Consider the following 21,220-nt stretch of genomic DNA (forward strand, 5'->3'; position numbering starts at 1 on the left):
TTCTATCCACAAACGTGATAATTCATCATTAGTATAAGAATTTAGGAACTGCATATCTTTTTTAAAATTTTATTTCATTTAGTTAAAGAGTGAATGAAGATGAACAGCTGTCACAAGTGATCTTAAAACTGGTCCACCAGGTGTGGGCAGGTACTTGCAACCCTTTTTGGGGAAATCACCCATTCCTGAGCAACTTCCTGCACTCAATTTCACCTCATTCCCAATGAATCCTCGCAACCCTTCCGAGTTTTGAGGGGGTTGCTGCAGGGAGGAGGGACGCATAAACCTTCTCCTGTACTTGGTAGTTAGGATACAATGCAACATGTTAAAATTAACTTAACCTCCTATAGGAAAAACTACAATGGTTTCCAGAGTATTTACCACTAATACTCTTTCAAACACTAAACAAAAGCAGCAACAGCAGCAGCAGCAGCAACAACTACTCAGTAGGGATCACAGAAAAATCCAGGTGGATTTGTTAGATAACCAGGCTGGTCAGTTAAGGCACCATGTCTCCTATCCCCACATAACTATCCATATTTCTATGCTTATACAGACCTTTTCCCACAGGGAGCCATACAGACTGGATCTGCTGGTTAAACATCCAGCAGCAGCTACCAGAACATCTGAGCTGATGTGGAGACTGCTGCCTTCTTGTCCCCACAACCCTTCCTGTCCACTGGAACTGCTGAAGAGGAGAAGAGGCAGGAACCAGTTTTAGATCTGTGGCCCAGTAAAAAAAAGTCCACACCCCTGAAACAGCCTTCAAACTACTAAGTTTTGCTGGCAGAGGATATCAAATGAGATCTGGTAGTCATATTTGGAAGAGCCTTCAGTGAAAGGGATGGCTAATTAATACTACTCATTAGTTTTGTCTTGAAGGCCCCTATCAGTGGAAAAGCAGGATACCACACACACACACACACACACACACACACACACACACACACACACTTCTTTCCCCTACAAGCAATCTTCCAAACACACACCTAAGCAATTTAGGTCTATGCTTGAAGGCTTTAACACAGTACAGGAAGACAAAGCAACTAAATCTGAATCTTCAGTATAGAGCTGAGTTAGGTCAGTTGTGCACAAACACACAAAAGCCAAAAAAAGGCCAGGCACACTGCCACAGCCAAAGCAATCCTCTCACTCCCCCAACAGAAATCCAAATGAAGCTCTTTGGAATATCACTTCCAACAAGCTTCCATTGTGTTGAGTTGTAGAGTAAAGTGTGTCATCGAGTCAGTTTCGACTCCAGGCAACCACAGAGCCCTGTGGTTGTCTTTGGTAGAATACAGGAGGGGTTTACCATTGCCTCCTCCCATGCAGTATGAGATAATCCCTTTCAGCATCTTCCTATATCGCTGCTGCCCAATATAGGTGTTTCCCGTCGTCTTGGAAACATACCAGCGGGGATTTGAACTGGCAACCTCTGGCCTGATAATCAAATCATTTCCCCGCTGCGCCATTGGGTGGCTGTGTAGCCCTCTCAAAAGATGGGCACATAAAAACATGTTTAAACTAACTTGTTTTAATATAGTATGTGCAAAAAGTACAGATCACTGATTTCAAATAAAAATCTGAAACCAATTTAGCCACTCTTTTTCCCCTCCCTCTAGGAAAGATGCATCATTGTTTGAACATATTGACTGAATTATTTCCAGCAAAACATAATCAATGAACTAAAGATGGCTATTTCTTTATATCAACCAGAAGTCAAATACACAGCTCACCAATAACTTTTTATTCAAATTTAACTCTGGTTTGGGGTTTTATTTTTTGTTTGGTTAGCAAAATACTTTATATACTTGCTATTACCTTTACTTTTTTTTCTACCACCAAATGATTAACTGTAAACGATCATACTGATAGGTGCCTTGATTCTACATGAAAGTCAAATACAAGCAACTGATTATTCACAATCATAGCTACAGGTATCTGTTGTAGCTCAGGCCTATAAAATATTAAACCAGCTCATGCTCACAGTGCAGCACACCGTAAAAAAATGCTACTTTCAATAAAATTACTCTAAGCACGTAACTGCTAATCATACAGCTGCTTGTCAAAGTGTGGACTGGCTCAAGCAACCCAACCGTTAGTATTTTGTTTCATCATGAATGCAGCCCAAAGCCAGCTGAGCACTGCCATTTCTTCCTCTTACCTACTCTGCTCACACACCTGGGGAATTCTGCTTTGTTTAAATTCTGATTTTTGTGCTTTAAAAAGGCAGGATTAACAAAATATCACAGAGGTATGAGTAGAGGGCAGGGGGGAGTGCACAGGCACAGCAGACTTTAAGTCATGTTCACAACTCAACCAACCCAGGTCTGCTGGGTCATATAAACTGGCCTGGTGCCTTCAGACTGAAAATATAGAGATGCTTAATGTAAGAGAGCTTCAGGTACAGATGAAACTCGGAAAATTAGAATATCGTGCAAAAGTCCATTAATTTCAGTAATGCAAATTAAAAGGTGAAACTGATATATGAGACAGACGCATTACATGCAAAGCGAGATAAGTCAAGCCTTAATTTGTTATAATTGTGATGATCGTGGCGTACAGCTCATGAAAACCCCAAATCCACAATCTCAGAAAATTAGAATATTACATGGAACCAAGAAGACAAGGATTGTAGAATAGAACAATATCGGACCTCCGAAAAGTATACAGTGTACTGTGCTTGATTGGCCAGCAAACTCGCCTGACCTGACCCCATAGAGAATCTATGGGGCATTGCCAAGAGAAGGATGAGAGACATGAGACCAAACAATGCAGAATTGCTGAAGGCCGCTATTGAAGCATCCTGGTCTTCCATAATACCTCATCAGTCCCACAGGCTGATAGCATCCATGCCACGCCGCATTGAGGCAGTAATTGCTGCAAAAGGGGCCCAAACCAAGTACTGAATACATATGCATGCTTATACTTTTCAGAAGTCCGATATTGTTCTATTCTTCAATCCTTGTCTTCTTGGTTCCATGTAATATTCTAATTTTCTGAGATTGTGGATTTGGGGTTTTCATGAGCTGTACGCCATGATCATCACAATTATAACAAATTAAGGCTTGACTTATCTGGCTTTGCATGTAATGCGTCTGTCTCATATATTAGTTTCACCTTTTAATTTGCATTACTGAAATTAATGGACTTTTGCACGATATTCTAATTTTCCGAGTTTCACCTGTATGCATCTACCATGTCAGAGTTGGCCTTTTAAAAATATAAAAAAAAAGCATAGTGGTCTCCACCACACATAAAAAGGCATGTACAAATAAAAAATTGCTTTCATTTCCAATGGCACACTGTTGTCAAATCTCCTACTGGAAATGCATGCTTTGAGTGTTTGTTTCTATGTATAGTAGAGTGCACAACTCACAGCCAAGCAAGCAGATCTTGATATAATAAATACCCACCCAAATGGCCTGACTTGGTATATGCCAGCTTCCTATGTTCCTATGTTCCACTCCCACCAGCTATCATTACTTGCACTATTATCTAGACTGCTTTGAAACTTTAGCCAAGTGTCAGTAGCTACAAATAAGGCCAAGTCTGAAGGCCTGGGACAAGAAAATAAAACTAGTTGGAGGTATGAACATAAGAACAGCCCGGCTGGATCAAGCCGAAGGCCTATCTAGTACAGGATCCTGTTTCACATAGTGGCCCACCAGATGCCCTCGAGGTGAGAAAAGAGAAAAGAGGTGAGGGCATGCCCTCTCTCTCTTGCTGTTGATCCCCTGCAACTGGTATTTAGAGGCATCTTTCCTCTGAGGCTGGAGGTAGCCTATAGCCTCCATGAATTTGTGGAGGCCCTTTTAAAGCCATCCAAGCTAATGGCCATCACCACATCCCACGGCAGAAAATTCCATAGATTAATTATATGCTGTAGAAAACATACTTTCTTTTGTTAGTCCTAATTTCCTGGTCTTCAGTTTCATGGGATGACTCCTGGTTCTAGTGTTGTGAAAGAGGGAGGTGGAAAAAACCTTTCTGTCCACTCTCTCTATTCCACACTGTTCTGAGCTCCTCAGAGGAAGAACGGGATATAAGTGTAAAAATAAAAATAAAAATAAATAAATAAATATACAACACTATCTGGTCTCCCTGAAGGTGCCTTTTTTCCAAACTAAAAAGCCCCAGATGCTGTAGCCTTGCCTCATAAGGAAGATGCAACAGTTAAAATGGATTGGTCCCAGTACAAATCCCTGGAGGACCCCACTTCTTACTTCCCTCCATTGTGGAAACTGTCAATTTATTCCTACCCTCTGTTTCCTGTCCTTCAACTAGTTACCAATCCACAACTGAACCTGTCCTCTTATCCCATGACTGCTACGTTTACTCAAGAGCCTTTGGTGGGGAACTTTGTCAAATGTTTTTTGAAAGTCCAAATATATTATGTCAACTGGATCACCTTTATCCACATGCCTGTTGACACTCTCAAAGAACTCCAAAAGATTTGTGAGGTAAGAATTGCCCTTGAGAAGCCATGCTGGTTCTCCTTCAGCAAGGCCTGTTTTTCCATAAGCTTAACAATTTTGTCCTTAAGTATGCTTTTGATCAACCTATCCAGCACAGAAGTTAAGCTGACTGGCCTGTAGTTTCCCAGATACCCCTGGATCCATTATTGAAAATTGGAGTTATATTATCTATTTTCTAGTCCTTTGGTACAGAGCCTTATCACAGGAAAAAAGTTACATATTTTTGCTAGGAGATCAGCAATTCCACATTTGAATTCCTTCAGAACTCTTGGGTTAATGTCATATTGCCCTGGTGATTTGTTAATTTTTAGTTTTTCAAGACAGTTTAGAACATCCTCTCTTGTCACATCAAATTGGCCCAGTTCTTCAGCCGCTAACCCGGAAAAGCTCAATTCTGGCGAGGGTACATGGTCAGTATGCTCCTCCGTGAAGACAGATGCAAAGAACTCATTCAGCTTCTCTGCAATCTCCTTATCCTCCTTAATAATCCCCTTCATGCCCTCATCATCTAAGGGTCCAACCACCTCCCTGTCAGGTTTTCTGCTGTTGATACATGTAAAGAAGTTTTTGTTATTCCCCTTGACACTTCTAGCTAGATGCTCCTCAAACTCTCTTTTTGCATCTCTTATTGTCTTCTTGCATTCTTTTGTTTATGTTCCTTTCTGTTCTCTTCATTTGGGCAGGACTTCCATTTTCTGAAGGAAGTCTTCTTCCCTCTTATAGTTTCCCTGACTCTACTTATTAGCCATGCTGATGTCCTCCTGAACTTGGTGGAATCTTTCCTCCTTCTTGTTATACATTCCAACTGAGATTCTATTACTGTGCTTTTAAATAAGTTCCATGCTTTCTGGAATGATTTGACCTTCCTAACATTCTCTTTCAGCTTCCTTTTTACCAGTCCCCTCATTTTTGAGAAGTTTCTTCTTCTGAAGACCAATGCATCTGTGTTAGGACTTCCTTGGCAATGCTGAATTATATAATTCAGCTTATATAATTCACATATAAGCTGAATTAGATCCAGCTATGGTCACAGTTCCCCAATGGTTCTGAAACTTTGACATCTCGCACTCAGGATTAGGTCCAAGGTCGACCTCTCTCTGATTGGTTCCATGACCAACTGTTCCAAGGCACAGTCATTTGACATGTCTAGAAATCTGCCTCTCTGTCAATACCTGCACATGGATTTTCCCAGTCTATGTGAGGGTAACTGAAGTCACCCATTATTCTAGCTCTCTCTCTCTCTCTCATGCGCTCTCTCCTCAATGCTTCTCTAATTTGCTTCTCCATCTCCAGGTCACTCTTAGCATTTTAATCCAGAAGGCGATAGCACATCCCTGGTAATGCTTGCCTCAAAACATATCCCAGTGCCTAACAAATCTAAACCCCTCCTCCTGATACCACCATCTCATCCATGCATTGAGAGCCCTCAGCTCCACCTGTCTCACTGGCCCTGCATGTGGAACAGGAAGCACTTCAGAAAACACTATCCTGGGGGTTCAGGACTTCACTCTGCCACCTAGCAGCTTAAATTTGGCTTCCAGGACCTCCCAACTGCATTTCCCAACATCACTGGTGCCAACATGCACCACAAAAGTTGACTCCTCCCCAGCACTGCCTAACAGCCTATCCAGATGCTGCGTGATGTCCACAACCTTCACACCCAGCAGACAAGTAACCGTGCAGTCTACACGCAGGTCACAAACCCATCTCTCTATGCCCCTAATGACTGAATTGCCCACTACTAGGAGGTCCCCCACCCCTCCAGAGGATTATCCTCTGTGTGTGATAGGAGATGGGTGCATCACCCAAGGAAGTGGTCCCTGTTAAGGGAGAATTCACTTCTTCCTCTGAATGATGCCCTCCTTTCCAGAGATCTTCATTCTCCATGACAACAGCGCTTTGCACCGAGTGCACACCTACAACTTCTGCCCCATAGGCAGTCAGCCATACATGCAACACTCCATGCAGTACACTGGGAAGCAGCCCCTCCCCTGCTGGCATTCTACCATCATAACCAGTTTTATTGGCTATTTAGAATATAGAGCTTGTTTACTTGAAAACTAGGTCTTAGCTGCAGCTGTCAGCTAATTAAAAGTTTTAAGCTCTGTCCTCCAAGAAAGTTACAAAAGTAGGGCAGTACTCACCTTCTCCTCACACTGGGTGTCTCCTGTGTAACAAAAAGGGGGACTGCTTTTGCACCTCCCCACACACTTCCCCACTAAACTCCATGCAAAACTCCTTTGATATATATTAGTAGACTCCTGATCACAAAGCTCTGGGTAGCAAAGCGCCCCTGGTCTAGAGATGTGCATGGAACCGGTGGTCTGGCAGTTACCTTTAAGGAGCAGGGAGGGTGCTCTTACCCCCCAGCCACTCGTGTTTCACCCGCCGGTGCTGTGTATAAAAACAGTCCCGCGAAGCAGCAGCGTACCTCCTTGCTGCCCCAGTGCGCATCAGACCAGAAGTGCCCAGTGCCTGAGGACCAGAAGTGGCCTCAGGAATGTGGCCCCTTCCACAAGCTGTGTGACTCACCTGCAGCTAATGTAAGCTAAGGTGATGGGAACATTTTTAAAAAGCTAGAAGAGAGAGGGGAAGACTGAAATAGAATGGGTCAGTGTGATCTTGGATAGTGACGGCTTGCAAGAAAAGAGAAAGTGAGGCATAATGGAGCAGAAGATTGAAATTAGTGGGATGGCACCGAGATGGTAACCTAGCTGGAGAAAATGATGCACAGAATCTTGAGGTCAGATTCAGGGGTCAAAGGGAACTAAATACTAATAAAATTAATAAGTGATCTCTGACTGACCATTTTTACCTTGATTCCCCCCATCTCTTGTAGTTCTCCAACCCACAACTTCTTGCTGTCCCACAGTGGGACTCCCACCCTGTCTAGTCATTCCCCTATCGTCCTGTATTCTCCCAATGGCTGCTAGGTTCAACTACACTTGAAATTTCACTTCTGTAAAACAAAAAACAAAAAATGCTTGTACCATCTATATACCTGGGTTCTTGTCTTTTCAATTAACTGGGAAAAGAAAAACTTAACATTCTTAGAAGTGATTAAAAAAAGAAAACAAACCTCCAAATTAATTTTCGAAGGAGAAGGGGGAAATCATTTACCTGAAGCATCTCCAACCTTAAAGTCACTGTCATCAGAACTGTCATAATCTAAAGCCTCCAGCAGGGAAGCTGCCAAAGGCTTCACCTGCCTCCTCTTCGAACTACGATCCACTGCGGAAAAGAAGAGAGAAACGAGTTTCTTTGTTACCAGTTGCAATACAATTTGGGGAGGGGGCGTGAGAAGAGAGATGGGCGGGGGGACGACTGCAGAACCGTTACACGTGTCGCCCTACTTTATTTGCAGAGGGTGGTCGTGGGAAAGGATTGGGCTGCGTTTCTTTGGGTGGGCTCAAAACAGAAGGTAGGAGGGGGATTGGGGGGAGAGTAAGGACTCGGCGACAATCAAGATCCACCCACCCACCCCCCGCTTTGTACAAGCCCACTCCCGGCACAAAAAGAGGGAGAGAGAAGGCAGCCCACAGTTCTCACGAGCCAAGCTTGAGGAACCGGCTGCGAGTGCCGCGGAGGAGAAACGGGGGTGTCATCGGCCCAGAGAAGAGCCTCCCTGACAGTGCCGGCTCTGGGGGCGAAGAAGAGGGGGCCAGGGATGGGTCCCCCAGGGGCGCTGCTGCTGGACTTACTCACTGGAGCCGAGCAGCCGCTCCCGGGCACATAGGAAAGTCGCCTGAGCCCGGCAGGGAGCTCCGCTCCCCTTCAGACTGCACCGCGCAAGGGAGCCCGCGGCGTCCTCCGGGCCAGCCCCGTAACCCAGACAATGGGCGAAGCCACGATCCGGATGCACTTCCCTGCTCCCAACACCAAGCGCAGGAACGACCCGACACGACTCCTCAGGAGTTTCCGCTGGGGGGCACCTTTGCGCATGTGCAGAAGCTTCACGCAAGCGCCCTGAGTCCGGGCGAAGGCTTGCCCGCCCTTGGATTGTGCTGGCATCGGAACGGGCTGTCCTGTTCAGCACCCAAACCCAAAGAAGCCCACCGTAGGGAAGGGATCCCAGAACGGAGATGCGAGCTCGGTCGGCAGGCAGCCGCTAAGGGCTTCCTCTTCTGCATCAGTTTCCTTGTCCAGTCTATACCTCTGAATCTGAAATACATTTTCTATCTCACAATGTATTACGGCCACTGGAAATATAATGTAGCCGTCGTGATTTGGAAACATACTTTAGCAAACGGTCTGGTCTGTAGCCGATCATTGTCAATCTTCCACTCTTGTATAAGTGAATAAAAGGAACTGGGTAGATGGAGAAAGAGAGTTTCTTGAGTTTTATTGTTCCAGAGAACTGATGTTGTTCATTAAAAGTGCTTTGTAAAAGAGGGTTGCTGTTGTTTAAAGAACAATCTTGTGTGCATCACTTTAAAGACTGATACAGTGGTCCCTCTACTTACGAAATTAATCCGTTCCGAATGCACATTTGTAAGTCGAAAAGTTCGTAAGTCGAAAAGCGGTTTCCCATAGGAATGCATTGGGAACGGATTAATGCGTTCCGGAGCCTAGAAAAAAGACCCAGACCCCCAGTAAGGCTTGCAAACTGCACAGGAACATTTCTTTTCAAGAATAAACAGGCAGTAAACAGGCAGGCAAGTCAAGGAAACCACATGTAAAATTCGTAAGTCGAGGAAACCCCATCTAAAAATTTGTAAGTCGAAAAAACCGCATCTAAAACCAGATCTAAAACTGCCGTTTGTAACTCGAAAAATACTTATGTCGAGTAGTTCGTAAGTCGAGGGACCACTGTACATTTATTGTAGCATAGCCTTTCATGGGCTGCAACTCATTTCATCAGATGCAAACAAACAAACAAAACCCCACTTTATTTTGCATCTGATGAAGTAGACTGTAAGTCCACGAGATCTTGTTCTCAGAGTGCTGAGAACTGAGTTCAAATCCCCATTCAGCCATGAGACTTGCTGGGTGACTCTGGGCCAGTCACTTCTCTCTCAGCCTAACCTGCTTCACAGGGTTGTGAGGAGAAACTTAAGTATGTAGCACACCGCTCTGGGCTCCTTGGAGGAAGAGCAGAATATAAATGTAAAATAATAATAATAAAAGAAACCTGTTAGTCTTTGAGCTGCCACAAGACTTTCTTGTTGAGTTTGCTGCCACAGACTGACATGCTCTGGAAGTCTATATAAGATCATAACAGCTTTTGCACCGACTAAACGTAATCTGCATGTTCAGAGGCAATGGCTTTTACAAACAGGAACCAAACTGCAGAGAGTAATAGCTTTCAATTCCTGCCCACTAGGCTTCCCAGAAGTATCTGGCTAGCTCCTATAAGAACTTGGTTTGGACTTTTGGTCCAGTTTGGCTGGACTCTTCTGAAGTTTGAAAGAGCTGCCCTTGGATTTTAAACTTAAATAAGCATCCTCAAGATTCAAAAACTCAAGCATCAACATGAAAATACAGGCAGCAATAACCTTTTATTAAATTAAGTTCTGGAGGTATAGGAGCATGCAAGCCTTTAGAACTCACAAAATTCAGGCGCTTTCAGACTCTCACCTAACTACAGAGGCTGATCAAAATAATGATCACCTTAGGTATATATTTCATTAGCTCAAATATGGAAACCATTCTCTCCAACAGGTATCAAATATGTATAACAGGGGTGGCCAATTCATGAGGGAAAATGGGGAGATTATTGGGTGTCTGCAGGGCGGCAAGGTGTCCCACAACATCGCCATCACTTCAGCAGTTTGGAACTGATCTGCCCCTTGCAAACCAGGAGTGCCTTTTCTCACACACATTGCAAAGCTTGAAGCATGAGGAGAGCAGAAGAGATTGGTTTTGCATGGAGCTGGCCCCCACCAGGGGCGTGGGGCAAGGCAGCATTTTGTGCTTCCTCTCAGGTGCCACAATAGGAGACCCTTGCCTAACAAGCTGTAGTTGAGAGCAGCCAGAACATCTCTTTTCAAACATGTGGGTCAAGAATGGGTCAAGAATGGAACTCTTCAGAGCCTTATTCCCCAGATGATACAGTGCTCCTTGAGTGGGAAAGGCAGCCCATATGTCTTCGCAAATCAAACACAACAACAAATATTTATATACTACTTTTCAACAAAAGTTTCTAAAGTGGTTTACAAACAGAAAAAAATAACTAAATAAAATGGATCCCTGTCCCCAAAGGACTCACAATCTAAAAAGAAACATAAGATAGACACCAGCAACAATCACTGGAGGTACTGTGCCGGGGGTGGATAGGGCCAGTTACTCTCCCCCTGCTAAATAAGAATCACCATGTTTAAAAGGTGCCTCTTTGCCCAGTTAGTGGAGGTTAACTGGGCAAAACACATCATTTTTTCAGGACAAAAAAAAGAATATACACAGAGGCCAGAAATGCTCCATATCCCCATGGGTACAACAATGTGTGCAATTCTGGATAAACCATGATGTTTAAGGTCTAGGTTATAATGCATGAAGAGAAAGGCAGATTTTTAAAAAGCCTCTTCCACCCTCCCTTCACAATCCGCAGGTCTTTAAGAAGGGCCTGGGAAGATGAGGAAAGGGCCATCCTCAGATCCACTGAAACCATTGATGGTGTTTTCAAGAGTGGATGGCATGAACCCCCTGACATAAAATTATCTGCTTCTGAAGTCGTATTCTTAGCCAACTTTTGCTAAATACCATATAATTTAAGGGTCTCTTTGTCACATGTTCTTCATGGAGCTGTTCTTCAAGGTTTTGGAAGCTTCAGCTGGTCTAGAACACCTTGGCCTATCTTCTTATGACAGCAGGTCCTTGGGAACATATAAACCCAATCTTACATAAACACTAGTGAGCTTGTAGATCAATTGTACGATGCTGGATTGGCCTTTAAAGCCTTCAGCCTACTTGAGGAAGTCCCTCTTGCTATACGAGCCTTCCTGTCTTATGAGATTTTCAGGGAAGCAATTTTCCTGAACTATGAGAAATGCCTTCTGAAGAATTGAGAGGTAGGGCCTTCCCTGTTGTGTCCAGATGCTTTTCTTTTATGATGGTTACTGCCATAGCTCCTACCAGAGCCAGAGGAGATGGGGGAAGTTCACTGGGGTGAATCCTTGACTGTGTGAGGGATTCATGGTAGGTTGTCACAATACACTTCATCTTAATGTGGGAAAACCCACTCCCCATATAAGATTCCTGGGGGAAGTTAAAGTAGCAAAGCCCTCCCTTAAAGGGCTGAGCAGTCCTAGGCCTCCAAAGGCATGTGATTTAGGCAGACCCAAAATGAAAAGTAGCACACTTCACTAACAAGAGTTTATTATTAGATTTTTTTAAAAAAAGAGTATGCAATAAGAACAATTGTCTCTTCATAAAGCAGATCGTAAGAGAGAGAGTTTTCATTAACTTGGCAACTCAGATTCAAGCAATACAATAAAGGAGAATACCTTCCCTCATGCATCTAACTGAACTGGTCCCTAACTTATTGCTCACAAACAGGGGCCTTCCTGCTATCTCCAGCCTCTCGGCTGGGGCCTTCCCATTTCCCCAGCAGCTTCTCAGCCAGCGTTTCCTCAGGGGCACTCATGGGACAGAATAAACTAAATAAAAGGCTTTCTCTAGGTGGCTGTGAGTGTAGTTCCATTACCACTACCAATATCTATATATACTGCTTTTCAACAAAGGTTTGCAATATACAGAAATATAAATAAATAATTCATACAGAAATATAAATAAATAAATAATAAGATGATTCCCTGGCCTAAAAGGCTCCACTGAAGGGATGCTGTGCTGGGGTTGGATAGGGCCAGTTGCTCTCCCCCTGCTAAATATAAGAGAATCACCACTTTGAAAGGCCCCTCTTTGCTCATTTAGCAGGGGTCCCACCAATTTCCTACCCAGTCCTCTGGACTGGTCCTTCTGTTTTCATTTTCCCCTTATTAGGAAAGGCCCACCTCCCAGCGTTTGCTCTAAGTAAGGCCAAGTACTCCCCCAAATCCTCCCCATCACTGCTGTTACAAAAGGAATAGAGGACATATTATTTGTAAGCAGGGATAACTCCAAAGGGTAGTGGGCACTCCCCACAAAATAGTTCCTGCCTGCTCCCCCTTTTGATCCCTATCCACCAGACCGGAACTTTACAGCAAAGTGTCAGAATATACTGTCATAGGACATTATGGTTCCATAGCTTGAATTAATTTTTATGGTGTTTAAAGAAGCCTCATTCACTCACTCCTCTATACCAGAACAGCCAGCAGAAGCCAGTGCAGCCAGCTACATAGGAGACTGAGACTCCTCCAGCTTCCCAGGACCCAGGTCAACCCCTTTGCTTCCTTCCTGGCCTGGCTGGATGAAACTGTGTATGTAGGGTCCTTTCTCCTGAAGATTCTCCTGCCTAACCCCAAAAGACAGTATTTTCTAAGAGGAACCTGACTCATTTTCTGAATAAGTTTGTCAAGCAAGCTTCATGAATAAGGTAAATAAATGGGTGGAGCCACCATTATGGGGACAGGTTCAAAGAACCCCAGCTGGCTGCCCCTCAGGGGCTGCCCAAGGCAGCCCCAACACCCTCCCCATGCCTTACATCAGACATGGGGGGGGGCATGATTTAGCTCTCAAATGGGGCCGTGCGGCCCAGCGCGGCTTTTAAAAACAGACAGCTGCTCCTGGCCAATTTAGCTCCCAAACAGAGCCATGCGGCCCCATTTGGGAGCTAAAACCACGCCCCTGCATCTGACCTCAGATGCAGTGGGCGTGGCGAAATGCTCCCTGCATCTGACCTCACTGCTGGCCTCCCTCTGCTCCTGTAAATAAAATAACAGCAATTACCTTATATTTGTAACTATTTAATGTATAGCAAAATTCTCACCCCTAATAATGTTCTTTGCCACTCCTGTGCTTCCCCAAACTAAATGTTCTAGAGTTGTCCCTGTTCAGTTAACAAGATACTTGGAAAATAACATACTTGATGAGATAATTCTTTACATTATTGAGAAGGGTACAATTAGCATTTGTTGTGCTTTCTTTTCTTTTCTTTTTTCTTTGTAGAAAATGGGTACATAAGCCTTACCTGGCAACAGGTCCCTATTTTCCCATTCAGGTGAATAGGAAAATAGGGCCATTTTGGCAGGTACGCATAAGCCACTTAGAAATGCCATGGATCTTTAGTAAAAGGATCTTTCAATAGATGGGGGAGGCTGTTTTGATCATGTCTAAGTGAATAGAGAATGGCAGCCTGTAGGAGTTGTTTCTTAAGGGGCAGGTCCCAGAGTGGCAAAACAGATGGGCAGAGACAGCATCAGTAGAGCAACATACAGGCTGGTGAGTTGTTCAGATAACTTTTGTGAAAGACAGGAGGTCTCTTGCTGTCAACTTCAAGGCTGAAAAGACTTCGAACAAGTAAACAATCTGTTTTCTCTCTTCTTTATTTTGCTGCAAAACCGAAGTCTATTCTTTCACACAGTGACACCTAAATATTTTATTAATCTTTTTTTTTTAAAGTGAGCTAGCTTGTGTGATGAGCCCATGCTCAAAGGCACTTTTTGATGTCTTTGCTCCATGCAGGAAAATGCAGAATCAAAATATGCTGTATTTCCCTTATCACATAATTTTCACCTCAATCTAGGCTCCTCTGATCAAGTAAAGGAAGATAAGAATGTCTATCTCTGAAGTCTTATCACAGCTATATATTACACACAATCATACAATGCGAGTTTTGCAGGCATATTGTATATATGCTTCAAAGAAGGCAGACAGGCCTCAGTGCTCACATCAAAACATCTCATTATCCATTCCTCAAAAACGTACTAATGCAGTCTTCCACATTTAAATGGAAATGTCTTAAGAACAAAGATATTATGCTAAGAAAAAGGAATATTTCCCCACAGTAATTGGCAAAGCACACAAAACAGAGAAGGTTCCTTAAGCTGCAATCCAAAATGAAGATTGTAACCCTGGCAATTCCTTTCAATTTCTCCCCCAAAACCACCCTAACACAAGGCCTTTATCAGCGAAACCATAAAGCTATCAGATCATATGAACCGACCACCTGGTTTTGCACACATTATTACATCTAGCTGTATTGCTGAATAATTTTGGCACACTGAAGCTGCGTTCCTAAAACACACATTTATTCATATGTAAATTCTTTTAATTTTAGTGGAACTCCTTCACTCCTTCGCTTCGCATCAGAGGCACTGTTATTCACACAAGAGTCTCATCCTTTCTGCAAACATGCAATGGACTGTCTGTGTGCTTAGCTTAAAATGTGCTCAGGAGGGTTGCTATAAGGGAAGCACTAAGCAAAGTAGTCAATGACCACAGCAGTAGGCCTGATTATGCAGTTGCTCTGTGTGATTGGAAATTTTGTGCCAGTCTGAAGATTGCAGGGCCAATAACGCAAATAATTGCTTGGGGCAATATTGTAGGAGTTCTAGTGAAGCGTGTGCAGCAGGGGCGTAACTATAATAGGGCAAGGAGAGACAGTTGTCTGGGGGCCCACTGCCTTGCCCCCCCCACAAGGCAAGTCACATGACTGACTCCCCCAGCCACGCACCCGCCCAGGCTTCCTTCTGTATTCATCCTCCGAAATTGATGTGAGTGTTAAGACCTGGAGCTACCAGAACAGCATGTCTTTCTCTAGTACCATTCAATGACTTGCATCATCCACAATTTACAAAACCTTTTAAAAAATAATTTAGGATGATGTTCTATTGTGGCACATAGGGGAGATATGTGTATGTGTGTGTGTGTGTGTGTATATATATATATATATATATATATATTCGGGGGGGGCGCATTTTAAAATCTTGTCTCTGGGCCCACTCCAAACTTGCTATGCCCCTGGTGTGCAGTCTAAGAAGCAGGCTTGGGTAACTTGTTGATTTTGTGCTACAACTCCCAACCTTCCCTGCCACAATGGCAGAAGGCTGGGGATGATGGGAGTTTTAATCCAAAACCAACAATTTAACCAAGACTTTTAAGAAGCGTGACTCAAGAGACTCCGTACAACATCACAGAGGGTACTAGGCTGGGGCACATATGTTGGGTTGCATGCAACCGACCACAGTTCTTAGATTTTGCAGTGTAACTACCTGAAATTACAAAGTGTGCTGTGCCAGACCTATAAGTTTCCCCAGAGTAACTGGGATTTTCTATGTGCCCAGATATTTACAGACTATGAAGACATAACTCTTTCCCTTGCTTCTTTTCCAGGGGTGGCTTCTAAAGGTGAAGGTACTACAATTTCCATCTACCAGTCCATGCCACTCCCATCACCTCTTCTCTCAGTTCCAGCCACCCAAAGCTCTTTTTATCTATTTCATCTACAGTAGCCCTCCCAATAAGCTATGAGTATGAGAACAAATTGAACCTCCATGCTCCAAGGCACATATTTGTGAATACCAGGTGCCGGAAACAAACATCAGGGAATCTTGCAAACTTCTCAGAGGTATTTGGCTGGACACTGTTGGAAACAGAATGCTGAACTAGAGGGAGACAATTCACATGTGTCTAGTGTAGATGGGCAGCACATAATAGACCAGTTCAGATGATACAGGACCCCTGCTAACTGAGCAAAGAGGCACCTTTCAGTGTATTGATTCTCTTCTATTTAGCAGGGGGAGAGCAACTGGCCCTATCAGAGGCGTAACTAGGGAAAACGACGCCTGGGGCAAGCACTGAAATGGCGCCCCCCCACGCGCCCCCGCCCCCCAACATACTACATTATACATAGGTTTTTCCTCACAAGCGCCCACCGCCACCACCAAGCCAGGCCACTGACTGGCCACCAGGCACCAGCAAAGCAATGGGGGGGGGGGCGCGGGCAGCGCGGAAGGGACCGCTCGTGGGGGAGGGGGCGTCGATGCGCTCCCTTGACTGCTGCAGCGCTGCTGCACTGAGCAGGAAACATTTGTATTAACAAAAAAAATTTAAAATTTTTTTAAAAAATTTTTTGGTCATGGCGGCGCCCCCCATGTGACCAGAAAAGATGGCGCCCAGGGCACGTGCCCCCCCTGCCCCCCCTATAGTTACGCCTCTGGGCCCTATCCAGCCCCAGCACAGCATCCCTCCAGTGGCTGTTGCTGGTGTCTACCTTCTCTTTTTCAGATTGTGAACCTTTTGGGACAAGAAGAACCTTTTTGATCTTCTTGTCTATTATTTATTAATTTTTCTATGTAAACCGCTTTGCAAACTTTTGTTGAAAAGCGGTATATAAATAATAGTAGTAGTAGTAGATTATACTTTTAAATGCACAATTAGTATATCAGTGGTTTTTAAATACTGACTTTATTTATTTATTCATTCATTCATTCATTCATCCAGTTTTTATACTGCTCTTCCAAAAATGGCTCAGGGAGGTTTATACAGAGAAATAATAAATAAATAAGATGGCTCCCTGTCCCCAAAGGGCTCACAATCGAAAAAGAAACATAAGATCAGCAACAGTCACTGGAGGTACTATGCTGGTGGTGGATAGGGCCAGTTACTACCCCCCACCCCCACTAAATAAAGAGAATCACCATGTTAAAAAGGTGCCTCTTTGCCAAGTTAGCAGGACTTGGAAAACAAATCCAGACAAACAAACCGATGTAGAGTGAATGATCATATCCTGGACTCTGTTTTTATAATGTGAACTCAATGATTAGGGGGAAATAAACACCACTTAACTATCCAAACGTCAGTCACATGATAGTAACTAACGCACTTCAAATCCTACATTATAGCTAGTATTTAAATCCTGGGTGGTGAATTTATGTTTGGTTTTTTTTTTCATTTTGATGACCATTTCTATACACATAGATAAACTGAAAGTATTGTCTGAACTGGCCCTATTATAAATTATTAGGGGTGATATACCTTTAACGAGCAGCTTCCTATTTGCAACTTCAACTCACTTATTACAATCAATCAACCAACCATCTTTATTACAGTCCAAGACCTGCATAAGATAGAACAGCAGAGACTCACTTATTACTTCTGTTATGCAGGCGTGAGAGGGAGGTGACTACTGTTAATTGCCCATTGAAATGTCTTTCTTACTTGCTCCTCATTGTCAGCTTCTGTTCCTGCAAAATGTGGGGAAGGGGGAAACATTGTGTACTGCCAAGGCTGCTTCCACATTAGAGCCGAGGCATGAGGGGCAGGGGTGGCGGGTCTGGCAGTTTAGCTGGAAGTCGAATAAAAATAGTGATGGTTCCACAGCAATGGCATAATAAGCTCTGAAGGGGCCTGTGTGCAACTTTGGCCCAATCAGATAATTTCCCCATAGGAATCAATGTGAAACACACAAATATCAATAACTCTGAAAATTTTCAGCACTCTCTCCAGAATTCCCAGGTTAGGGCTGGTATAAAACACATATTCATTCATTCGATTTCTATACCGCCCTTCCAAAAATGGCTCAGGGCGGTTTACACAGAGAAATAACAAACAAATAAATATGATGGATCCCTGTCCCCAAAGGGTTCACAATCTAAAAAGAAACATACGATAGACAGCAGCAACTGTCACTGGAGGTACTGTGCTGGGGGTGGATAGGGCCAGTTACTCTCCCCCTGCTAAATAAAAAGAATCACCACATTAAAAGGTGCCTCTTTGCCAAGTTAGCAAGTTAGTCAAACATATATATTTGTCATGTAGACAGGTGCCCACCAGCTACATCTCTCCCCAGTGTTGAAGGATGACACTTTGGCCCCACCTCTGCAGGTGGCAGTTATGACATCACCTGTGGTTTCTCTGTTATGATGTGCTCAGTGTCTCCTTGGTGATGGCTAATGCTCAGGTCAGGTGCAGTTGTGTGGATGATGCAGAGGAAGAAGTAGCTTGGTTCTCCTCCTATCCCAAGAATAGATGGCGTAACCATGGCAAAGCAATTGTGCTCCTTTTAAATATACACATGCGTAGTAAGGCTGCCGGCCACCTTAAATGGTGCAGCAAGGAAATGCTTGACTGACAAGCAGAAGGTTGCCAGTTTGAATCCCTGCTGGTACTCTATCAGGCAGCAGTGGTATAGGAAGATGCTGAAAGGCATCATCTCATACTTTGCAGGAGGAGGCAATGGTAAACTCCTCCTGTATTCTTCTAAAGAAAATCACAGGGCTCTGTGGGCGCCAGGAGTTGAAATCAACTTGACAGCACACTTTACCTTAGTAAGGCGGCTGCCAGGTAAGAAACATCTTTCTGCTCTAGAACAGGAATTTGTAATGGCTGGAGGCAGTTTGAAACCAAGCGATGAAACTCAACCACAGATGAAGGAAGTATTTCAGCATCTCTAAAAGCCAAATCATTCACTCCCCCCCCCCCGCTGTGGCTCTAAATAACCTTTGCCAAGGCTTAGTTCTAGAGAGTTCTAGAGGAGGAAATATATATTGCATGGAGAAGAATCTTCACCCTGGAAATAGACCATCTTGAATAGGAAACTACAGACAAATGGACAACAAGACAACCTTGGTTTGGGGAATCATCTGGAAAAGTTAAAAAAATAATAATTATAGATTCCACTAAGTTAAAAAAATAAACTTATAGCAAAATTGTGACCAAAGGTAAGGAATGATGCAGGGTAAGGAACATAATTTGTTACACTCTTTCAGAAAAAAGGAAATGAAAAACTTAAGATATCACTAACACAGAGGCAAGTGCTTTATTACTAAAGAAAGCAGCCATTTGGTTTCTTTCCTAGAGAATAACACCATCACAATGTGCTTAATCAGCAGGAAACCAGGGGCGGAGCCACCATCGGACCAACAGGTTCAAAGAACCCGGGCTGCTGCCAAATCAGGGGCCGCGTCTCACAGCCCCGTCATGCCCCCTGTGTCTGACATCAGACATAGGGGTGCTAGTTTAGCTCCTGAGTGGGGGCCACGCGGCCCCTTCAGGAGTTAAAGCAGCGCAGCCCAGGAGCAGCTCTTCCTTGCCTTTTGCAGGGGAGAGCTGCACCTGGGCTGCGCTGAGAAAGCAGTGCCAGCCTTAATTTGACTACTGAAGGAGCTACTGCCGAAGAAGCTTTAGGAGTTAAACTACAGCTCTCCCGGACTGGTCCCAAATGGAGCTTCAAGGCTCTGTTCAGCTAGACCATGCCCCACGTCTGATGTCAGACGCAGGGGCGAGGCTAGCTCCAGCGTCTGATGTCAAATGTGGGGGTGGGGTCAGCGGGCCCACGCCAGCGGCCACACACAGGCCACCAGAGGTCTCGCTCCGCCAGTGCAGGAAACATTATGGCTTGAAATGCACAGTTTTCAGTTAAGTTTATGAAAGCAACAAACTCATACCAAAAAATCTGATGTTACACATAGTTGCATTGTTTCAGGAAGTGTAAAAGATCACAAGTGGCCAACATGGAGGTAAGTTCTTAAGAGGCAAGTCCTTTCTTGCCAAAGCAATTTGGTTTCTTTTCTGGCCCACTGGCCTTTTCAAACCAATCACAGAAGACATTAATCATGGTTAAACATTGACCGGACCATTTTGATAACTGTTTTGCACACTGAAAGTTAATTTTCTAACTTAAAAGGCACTGCTATCTATCTGTTCTCTCAAGAGAAAAAGAGATACTTTCCCAAGGTAAGTAAAAATACTCCTTTGTCTTGAATGGGAACAGACTTGTGCAGAGAACTAGATGGGGGACAATCTTTATGTGTCTATGCAGGAAATGGTTTGGCTTGAAAAACATAAAGCAATTCATGGTTTCCCACAAGCTTAAGAAAGCAACAAACTCATAACAAAAAGTCTGGAGTGAGTTAAGGAACAACAACATTGTTGATTTCCTTCAGGACATGTGAAACATCAAGTGTAGACTTTAAAGGATATTGGTTTACTTATTGATTTTTAATGAGTTGGTTTAAAAAAAAAACCCTCTCTAAAACAGTTTAGAAGTGTCCTAACTGCATTGTTTCATGGCAGAAAGTTACGAAACATTTTGGAATGTAATCCTCCACTTTGTCAATCATTCAAGCCTCATTTTCAGGAAAAACTTCTCCTTGCCTTAGTGTATATGTAGTACTACCCCAATTGTTGCACCCCACATTATAACTCCAGAAAGGCTGGGCAGAACATTCTCAAAATTCATATGGGGGTAGCACATGATGACTGCATTAAATGTGTCAGTGTTCAACAAGATCAGTGAGATAATTTTTAATGAAATTGTTTTTAAAAACATTTTTTTAAATTAAAAATTGAAAGGTCCTCTTGAACGTCCACACATTTAATCCTACAATGATGTAGGAACACCATGTGAAATACCAGTGCTTTCTGTCCAGCCATTCAGGAGTTAATATTTTTGAGTTTCCCATTGATTCCTATGGAGAGTCATTTGTTGGAAATTTGGGCACAGCTCTGCCTAGTGGTGGCCCTTATTTATTGCACATGTTTGCTCTCTTGTTGATCCGCTCCTGACACAGCACTTAATGCAGTGTTATATTATTGACTTGAGCAATGACTTTCCCCATGGACAAGGTCCTTCCATAATGTTTATGCAGGAGTAAGCTCCATACAGCAGAGGTCCCTTCCAATATTAAAATATTAGTGTAAATGGCCCTGTGCCACTTTAGGAAGGGTGGTATATAATTTGAATAAATAAATAAATTCCTGTTTACAAGTTAAATCCAATCTGTTTTCTACTGAGCATGGCTGCAGGGATTACATTTCAATAGCCTCCTAAATGCCTCTTGAACATCCTTTTTTAATCCCTCTATTGTCTGTTTCTGTTCCTGTGAGGTGGGAAGGGGGCTCTGCAAACAAGATGCTTTTTATTA

At 43.6% G+C, this 21,220-nt stretch overlaps 1 protein-coding gene across 22 annotated transcripts in view; it reads right to left on the bottom strand.

Annotated features, from left to right (window-relative positions):
- The window catches only part of PHF14 (PHD finger protein 14), a 209,759-nt gene extending 201,293 nt beyond the window's left edge, over nucleotides 1–8,466 (bottom strand). For 10 of the 22 annotated variants that reach the window (XR_008309564.1, XR_008309565.1, XM_053259918.1 and 7 more), the window contains exons 1-3: nucleotides 8,180–8,415; nucleotides 7,599–7,709; nucleotides 559–688 (exon numbers count right to left, since the gene is read on the bottom strand). Coding sequence is in view for 20 of the 22 variants with exons in the window: in XM_053259918.1 (XP_053115893.1) it covers nucleotides 559–688; nucleotides 7,599–7,643 (175 nt within the window). In the remaining 2 variants the exon portion in view is untranslated. Of the gene's footprint in view, nucleotides 1–558; nucleotides 689–7,598; nucleotides 7,710–8,179 lie in introns of all 22 variants that reach the window. The other 12 variants (XM_053259909.1, XM_053259911.1, XM_053259912.1 and 9 more) reach the window with 7 other exon arrangements.
- Between the last annotated feature and the right edge of the window lie 12,754 nt (nucleotides 8,467–21,220).

Source organism: Hemicordylus capensis, chromosome 6, assembly GCF_027244095.1.
Source record: "Hemicordylus capensis ecotype Gifberg chromosome 6, rHemCap1.1.pri, whole genome shotgun sequence".
Lineage (NCBI taxonomy): Eukaryota > Metazoa > Chordata > Lepidosauria > Squamata > Cordylidae > Hemicordylus > Hemicordylus capensis.